General features: G+C 47.2%; 1 protein-coding gene across 1 annotated transcript; it reads right to left on the bottom strand.

Moving 5' to 3' along the window:
- PROK2 (prokineticin 2) lies at window positions 1–8057 on the bottom strand. Its single transcript, XM_065845864.2, has 3 exons — window positions 7900–8057; window positions 4101–4226; window positions 1–873 (listed from the first exon to the last, which is right to left on the bottom strand). The coding sequence occupies exons 1-3, from the start codon at window positions 7984–7986 to the stop codon at window positions 748–750; spliced, it is 339 nt and encodes a 112-aa protein (XP_065701936.1). The 5' UTR covers window positions 7987–8057; the 3' UTR covers window positions 1–747.
- Window positions 8058–8414: the final 357 nt, after the last annotated feature.

The raw sequence follows: 8414 nt of genomic DNA, 5'->3' as shown, positions 1-8414 counted from the left end.
ATTTGATACATATACAAGAAGTCAGGCAGCCCATTACAGTAAACTTCAGGGTTCCTTTTTTAATATAAACTACATCTTAATACATAGTTTGAGATGATCAGGTAGTTTTACACCAACTCAAGTAACAACAACTTCTCATCTTAGAATACTAAAATAAAAATGGTTTAATGCTTTAAATATTGAAATGCTTTGGTTCAACCTGCCACATTTAAAAAGTGTAAAAACGACATCTATTGGTTAAACTTTTACCCTAGAGATGTGCCTAACTTACAAATACAGTTATATTAATAAAGATATGAAATGTAATGTAAATACAGGGGGTTCTGGCAATCATGATATGCTTCACACTATCCAGTTATTCAACTCTCAGTTCAATTCAGGCATTCTAAAGTGTAAAAACATGGCCAAAATTTTCCACTACTGATGATAATCTCGGACATTTTCATTCTGGGATTAAGATGGAACCATGAAGACCACAAGATGGTTCAGAAATCGTATAGCTCCTGCCCTCAGAAAGCAGTGTCAGCTTAGCAAATCTCAGTTTGCTCACCCCAAAATGAAAGCATCCACCATCACGAGTCCCTCCTGAAAACCTTGGCCACTACAGCACAGTATCTCATCTCCAGTTCTAATGTTGGTGAGGCAGGAAGGTATGGTGAAGGGCTTCCCCTGGTGAGTATCTTATTCATCACAATAACAAGAAAAAGAATACAGCGAGTGGCTCTTTTCAGCGCCGAATAGCTCCTGCTAAAAAAAGACATCTTCTTTTCTGAAGTCCGGTAAACATTTGAATTTGCTGGGAGAAGTCCGTAGGCAGGTGAGGCCAGGGAGACATGGGCAGGTGTGGTGCATCCGCCGCCCGGAGAAGGGAACCTGGGGACAAAGAGCACAGACGTCAGGGACAGGGAGCACAGGTGATGGTGTTGGGGAGATGGATTTGGATGAACAGGGGGAATATGGGGAATGCTGCCCACCTCCCTCAGGGGCAGGAGGTCCCCAAGAGTTGCGGTGCAGAGGCCAGATAGCAGATAGTGAAGCCAACCCCATTGCATTTCCCAGTCAAGCCACAGTTAAGAGTAAAATCTAACAGTCCATGTTGCTGTGTAAATCTACATCTCTGACACATGTTCTCCATTTAGTCCTGTTTCATAAAGGAGGTTGTTGTGAAACCACTGGCCTTTAGCATCACGTTTTGTGATGTTTACTGTGCAGGGGTTTCCTGCTTGCCCTGGGCACTGCCCTGGTTCCTGCATTGCCATAAGGCACAGAGCAGCCTGTCAGCCACACAGCAGGACGCAGAGACTACAGGAGCCTGTGATAATTCAGGCTGCAAGGGATCTCTGTGGGTCATCTCGCCTGACCTCATTTGACCAGGATCCCCTCACCACAGGACATAAGTTTTTCATTTCATCCCAGCCTCCTCCAGCCACGCTGTGTTGCAGGGAGCACACATACAGTCTGCATTAAGCAAATCTAATTGCGCCACAATGAGCACATGCACTGACACTCTCTAACAACTTGATCACAAGCTCTATCTTCTACTGGAGCCGTGTCTCTGCCAGCACGTTAGCTGAGCAGGGCAACCCTGTGGGACAGTGTGGCTGGGAGCCACAGTGCCGCTGGCTGACAGTGAGCGCTGAGCATCTGCTGGGATGCAGCAGGGGAAGCACAGAGGTACAAAGTCAGATGGGCAGGCAGCCCTAATTCCCTCATTTCCTGATTTCTGGGCATTTTGAGCTTGCAGTTTTAATTTTTCAAGATTACTTTTTGTCAGTGTGCAATTTTTCTCTTTAAGAAAGTTGAAGGAAGAAAATCCTATGTGTTCCCCCAGTGCATCACACCAAGGACCTGCCCGACTGCAGTCACACCTCACTGGGCATGGGGGGTCACATCACCTGCAGTGCCCTGGGCCAGCATCATCCCCCTGCGCAGCACTGTCTGAAGAGCAGCGAGGGACACTCTGAGCTTTTTCACACTATCCCCATGGACGGAGACGCCACCAACCACGGGTGCTGGTGACTCCCTGCAGGAATCACGCCTCTCGGGTGCCCGCAGACAGTGCTGCAGAAAAACCTAAAATCTGAGCTCCTGGGGCTGGTAAGGCTGACTCAGAGGTATCTCTCAGCCCTCCAACAGCTCAAGTGATTAATTAAAGACATTATATTCACTGCAAGGAAATGTTCATTTCAGCAGGACCCTCATGCTGAAGATGTGGCCTAATAATGCACCTGGCTGAGGACAGGCAGTGGGTGACAGCTCTGCGGGGACAGGCACTTTGCAGGGTGCAGACAGAGCCCACGTGCCAGGAGCTGGTGCACACTTTGCCACACCATGTGCCCAGCACTGGGTTTTCATGACCGTGAGGTGATAGGAGTTTTAGATAAAAAAGCAAACAAATAATCTCCCAGGAGGGAGGCGGGGGTGTCCTTGCTACCAGCTGTGCCTGATGACCCCCCCAAACCTCATCTGCCTGGCCCTGCCTGCAAACCCCGCCTCTGCAATGCCAGCTGAGATTGTCAATGGCATCAAGCCAACGCCATCTAGTTGCTGAGAAGGAAACTAGAAGGTGGAAGTCCAACCACCAGCCATCTCTTCCAGGGTCCCTCCAGGCGCCAGCTGGTGGTGTGGCCATGGTGGTGTCTGATTTGTACCTGACTTGCAGCCAGGTGAAACGTTTTGGTCCTGAGGGCAGTTGGTCTCCCATCTGCCCCCTACCCAAATATTTAGGGGAGGGGAACTGTTGAGCAAACTCTCCACCCTTAAAAATTCCTGATTTCACAGTCTACAGTAAATCAATTTGCTGTTTGTCATGAAGAGCAGGGGGTGAGGAATCTACATCTAAATCTAAATTTAACCTAATAAAGCTTATAAACATCAGTGACTGTGACTCTGAGTCTGGGGTGGACAGGCATCTTCTCTGACTGTAATTATGCAGGCAATTATCTTAAAATATGAGACAGCATAAATTATTGTCCAATAGCAATAAACTAATAAAAAGACCAGCCTAGAAGACAATTTATCTTATCCTGAGACTCCTGTTAACATAAAGAGCCCTTACAAGAAAAAACTGCTACATTACATAGTAAAAATGAGAATTTGGTCCCCAATATCACAGCAGAAGAGTTAAAAATTTAACTGTAACAGAACAGAGCCTTGTGCTTCCTAAAACTGAGAACATAAAGTGCAGACATAGAACTGAGAAGCCAGGCATCAGATAAGTCAGAGAGAGGCAGCTAACTAGCTGCATGTTTACACACTAAATTTATTGCCTTGATTTTTTTACATGTGACAACTCTTGGGCCATACTCTTCCCTGAGGATGGCTCTGAAGATCACCAGGGTCTCAATCTCTTTGGTAACACTCCATTCAATCTTTTATATACAGATTGTATTATTTGTTAAAATTGTTATATTAATGGTGTACTGTATCATATAATAACGTACAAATATGTAACTAGTATTATAAATATGTGTGTGCATATAGGTATACACATATATATTTGAAATTAATAGGTAGAACAGAAGCAAAGAGAGCCTGTGGTCAGTTTTCTAAAGTACAAGTGCATGACAACACCTTCTCAATGGCTTTTGAAGGCATCAGTGGCTCTCAGCCTCTGGAGTGTGATGGGACATTCCTGTTTGATGACAAGCACCATACTGCAGTGATACACCAGGTGTCCCAACACCACCTGGTGACATTTTTGTGCTTTTGATGGGATCTTGTTCAGTTCCACTGAGGTCAGAGGTGTTTGCTATGCTCCTGCTCACATGTGTAGGCATCCGCGGAGTTGGGCTTGGGAACTGCTAAGGCTGTTTTGGATTGTGTAATGAAGCAAAACAGCAACAACAAACTAATAAGAAAACAAACTGAAAAGCGTGTGTTAGTTTCATCCTCTGATTCTCTTCAGCATAATTCTGACAGTAATGTATTTCCTTACGTAGGTACCTTGAGTGCTCTTTCTGTACAGATGTGAATGGCTGGGTATTGTAAAGTTTTCACTACGTATAGTTTTCATGCAATGTGACGTACAGCACAACATATTCCTGTTGCTTTCTGCCCTGCCAGCTCCGGTCCCACAGCCCCCCTGATGACATACTCACCCGGTGACTCAGGGGGTGGCACTCCTCTCCCAAATTTCCCATCGGCGTGCACATTCGCAGACTGCGGATCCAGAGGCTGACGGCACAGCACATCCCTCCTCCGCACTGCTGGTCTCGGTCGCAGGCCTGGAGTTCAACACAGCATGAAGCATATATAGTGAATAATAAATGTATTCCAGGAATAGGACAGATCAGGTGCTGAAGAGCTGCCTCTGACACCCCACAAGTTATCATGGCTCATTAAGGCTGACTAACAAGATTTAAGGCTGATTTACAATACTTGTATCTCCCATGGATATGAACATCCAGGTTCCTGGCATGTTTTGTTGTTGAGCCCAGGATGTTTAAAACAACGAGCACATACAGAGCTGCTCAGGGCCAAATCCAGGACTGTCAGTGATTTAGAGTTGCAGGTTCTGAGCACTGATGGACCATGGCATGTCCCTCTCTGCTTTCCCAGATCAGAGCCTGAGTGAACTCAGGCAGGCGCAAGGACAAAGTGCACCAAATAATCAGGAATCCTGTCCTCCAGAGAAGCTAAGATACGAAAATATCTGTTAATTTAAATACTTTTAAGTAACTATTCCTTCTACTTTCTTATAATAATGTCTTATGTTTGAGTACCTTTGCAAATGCAATACTGCATGATAGTTTTGTCAGAGAAGTTCAAGTGGAAGTAACTAAAATACAAATTCAAACAGGGATTCTGTGGTTGTTATCTAGAGTCATATGTAACTAAAAGAGATCTTAAATGCGTAATAGAAAAAGCTTTGTGTAAGTGTCCACATCAAAAAAATGCTACTGTGGTAGCATTTTTCCTGCAAGGGGGAGGGAAATATTTCAACCGCTTACCCAATACATCCTAGAGAAGCACAAACCAAAATGCAAACTATTGGGCATGTTTTAAAAACCAGAAACTGTGAAGAACAATTGATACTTTAGGGTTTGGAAAAAGGTTACTGCACATCTTTTGCTTATTTTTTTAAAACAAAAGCTTATCAGACTTTTTATTGTATTACTTTAATGCAAAAACCAGTCTCTTTTCTCTGATGAAATTCCATTAGGAGTGATAGACCAAAGGCACTGGTAAGCAGTACATAAATAGTCAACTTGTAAAAAATGTGTATAAAAGATGATAACAGCTCTGGGGAAGACTGTGCATCAGAAGAAACATTCCCTTGAGGAAAAAAAAAAAAGATCTTACCTTGGGATTTACATGATAAATGCCACTAGACTGTACTCTGCTGGGTAAATATTATACTAAGTCAACCAGCAGAAGCCAGATCAAAATACATATTTACAGATTAGCCAGTAATTTGGGACACAACTGTTGCATTAAGGTCAAGCCACAAATAGTATGTGTAACACAAACGTCTAGCAGCCCTAAACACACATTTAATGAAACAGGCAGCTCTCTGCTACAGGTGAGTCCAAACACACGGAGTATTTACTTATAAGATTAATATGGCCATGAAACTACTGCTACAGCCTGCCAGGTAGATCATGTTTACTTTGTAAACTCTCTCTTAAAAAAAAAAAAAAAAAGGAAAAAGAAAAAAGTGCTCTAATGGTCTAATTTTGCCCTTGTCACAAAAAAACCTGCTGATCTGCTGATCCAGTGGTTTTGGCTGCCCCCAGCACACCAGCATCTGCTGCTCAGCTGGGCCACAGTCTTTGCTGTTCCTCACTGCTCAGGACCCGACCCCCTCTTTATCTCACTTGTGTATCAAACCCCATCCATCTCCATGGGACTGGTCCTGGAGTGAAGTACCACAGAGCCACAAACCAGGTCTGAGTGCATCCTAGCCAGCATACACTGCTCTGAACAATTTATTTTTAAAACTCACACACACATATATACATCTGGCAGAACTCCTAAAAATGTATGACAAGTTTTGAAAATATTCTGCCCAAATGCTCCTGCCCACATCTTATCTCCAGTGTGTAATTCATACTGCTACTCCTAATCTGCACAGGACACAACATGAAGGACATTCCTTTTCAGCACCCCATTTAAACGGAGTTTTGTGGAAAACTCAACTTGAAGAAAATGCCAGCTCTAAAGCCAACTAAAGTCAGCACATGAACCACCACTGAAGTGAGGAAAGTTTGAATCAAGTCCTTAAATTGCAAAGGAAAAGCACCTTTTGGGCTCAGAGAGTAGGGACAGGAATATCTACATCATCTCTCATCTGAGATTTGCCCATTCATCAGAAGCCAAAAATGCATCCAAGTTGTTTAAGCAGAAATCCACTGCAATAGTTATTAAAATAACATTTTCTAATTCTAATCTATTTCTACTTTTTGAACCCACTTTGTCCGTGATCTACTATTCAGTACTTCATAATTACTTATTTAATGGATTAATTATGCTTTAAATGTGTAGCCACAACTTGAATAACAGACTTATATAAACCCATTGCTGGAAATAATTCTACTTAAAAGAAACTTGAAATTCTCAAATATTAAAAAATTCCTCCACACTCTCTGCTCTGAAAATTGATCAGTCCTGGGAGCTGATTTTACCTCTGAATAAATGCTTATGAGCTGTTTTGTAGACTTTAGTAAAGGGACCGGGAGCCTGGACAGCCACAGAATGATCCACTGCTGTGAGTACAACTTCTGATGGTTACAAAAGACATGTAAGCTCTCAAAGGAATGCAAGTGCTGGGTTATTAGTCCAAAGCAAACACTAGAAAAAGTCATTTTACTTAAGAACGATGCAATGCTTTGGGTTAAATAATGTCTTTGCAAAAAAAAAAAAAAAAAATCAAGACCAGAGTAAACATCAAGCCTAAAAACAACAACAACAACAGAGAACTCATTTGCAATGGATGGGTATAAAGGAAAAAAAGCAGCACAGTCACACTCAAAAAGCAAGAAGCAACATTTTGCAAAGATTGTGATATCAGTGCCTGCCCTGTCAGCATTAGGACTGGAGGAACTGGAGGAGCTCAGGGTGCACAAGCGAGCAGCGTGGTCCCCATAGCCGGGCCCTCCTGGGGCAGGTTTGGGGGCAGCCAGGGCCGGGGGCTGCATGGGGGGGGGTCAGGTGGGGAAGAAACCTCCAGCCCTGGAGAAGCAGCAGAAGCCTGTGACACTCACAGATCAGCCTGGAGACACCACCACACCACATCCAGGCATCCCACACTCAAAGAGACTGACTGTGGCATCCCTCACCCCAAGGACCCGCAAGTGCTGGTATCACCCACTCATATCCTGGCATCACTCACCCTACAGCGACCCCCAAGCTCTGGTATCAGTCAGTCCAGAGAGACCCCCAGCTCTGGACACCCCTCATCTCAGAGTCACCCCCACGTCCTGGTATCACTTATCCTAGAGAGACCCCCAAGACCTAGCATCTCTCAACCCCTGGCACAGCCCGCCCTTCCCTATCCTGGTCATCACTTATCACAGAGAGACCACCAGCTCTGGGCATCGCTCACCCTACTCTAGACTCCTCTGTCCTGGCATCACTCATCCGGACAGACCCTCGTGTCCCGGCAGTGTTCATCCCAGAAAGACCCCCAGCTCTGGGCATCTCTCACGGCAGAGAGCGCTCCGCTATATCCTGGCATCTCCTATCCCGGGCGGCCCCCCATATCCCGCCATCACTGAAGCCCCCCAGCTCCTGTCCCTGCTTCCCCAGCAGAGCCCCCCAGTCCCCCGCCACGCCACGCTTTCCCGCCGAGCCCCCGCCCGGCTCCAGCCCGCCAGCGGCTGCCGGTGCCGGTGCGGCGGGTCCCGTCGGTGCCGTCGGTCCCAGCCGGCCCGCGCGGTGCCGTGCGGCGGCGCTCACCCCGGTGATGACGGCTCCGTGCCCCGCGGCCAGCAGCAGTGTCAGCAGCAGCAGCAGCACCGGCGGAGCGCCGCGCAAGCTCCGCATGGTGCCGTCCCGCGGCCGCTGACTCTTGCGCTCCCCGCGGGCGCAGCGCGGCGCAGCGGAGCCGGGCGCGGCGGCCGCCTCAGCCGTTATAAAGCCGGGGGCTGCCGTTGGCGGCAGCGTGAGTCACCCCCGCCCTGGCAGCGCCGCGGCCGCGGACCGCCGCGCGCACCCCACCGCGCCCAGGTGCGCGGCCGCGGGACGAGCCCCAGCGGCTGCGGGGGAGGGCGGCCGAGGGATGGCTGAGGGGGCAGCCCACGGCGGGGGGAACGTCCCATGGCGGTCAAGGGGACGTGCCAGGGCGGGTCAGGAGGCGTCCTGTAGATACAGGGTGCAGCCCACAGCAGGTCTGGGGGTGGCCATCCCACAGTATGTCGGGGATGGCCTTAAGCAGGTCTAGGGGAACCCACAACAGGCTTGGGGGGCACATT

Source organism: Patagioenas fasciata, chromosome 10 (genome assembly GCF_037038585.1).
Source record: "Patagioenas fasciata isolate bPatFas1 chromosome 10, bPatFas1.hap1, whole genome shotgun sequence".
Lineage (NCBI taxonomy): Eukaryota > Metazoa > Chordata > Aves > Columbiformes > Columbidae > Patagioenas > Patagioenas fasciata.
This window is presented reverse-complemented; position numbering and strand designations above follow the sequence as displayed.

Bases quoted from the DNA above. Each gene is read 5' to 3' on its own strand.
- PROK2 (XM_065845864.2), bottom strand. From the start codon at position 7,986: ATGCGGAGCTTGCGCGGCGCTCCGCCGGTGCTGCTGCTGCTGCTGACA. The intron at 4,227-7,899 runs GTGAGCGCCGCC...GTTGAACTCCAG, and splicing joins ACGGAGCCGTCATCACCGGG to GCCTGCGACCGAGACCAGCA. The intron at 874-4,100 runs GTGAGTATGTCA...CTTTGTCCCCAG, and splicing joins GCCACCCCCTGAGTCACCGG to GTTCCCTTCTCCGGGCGGCG.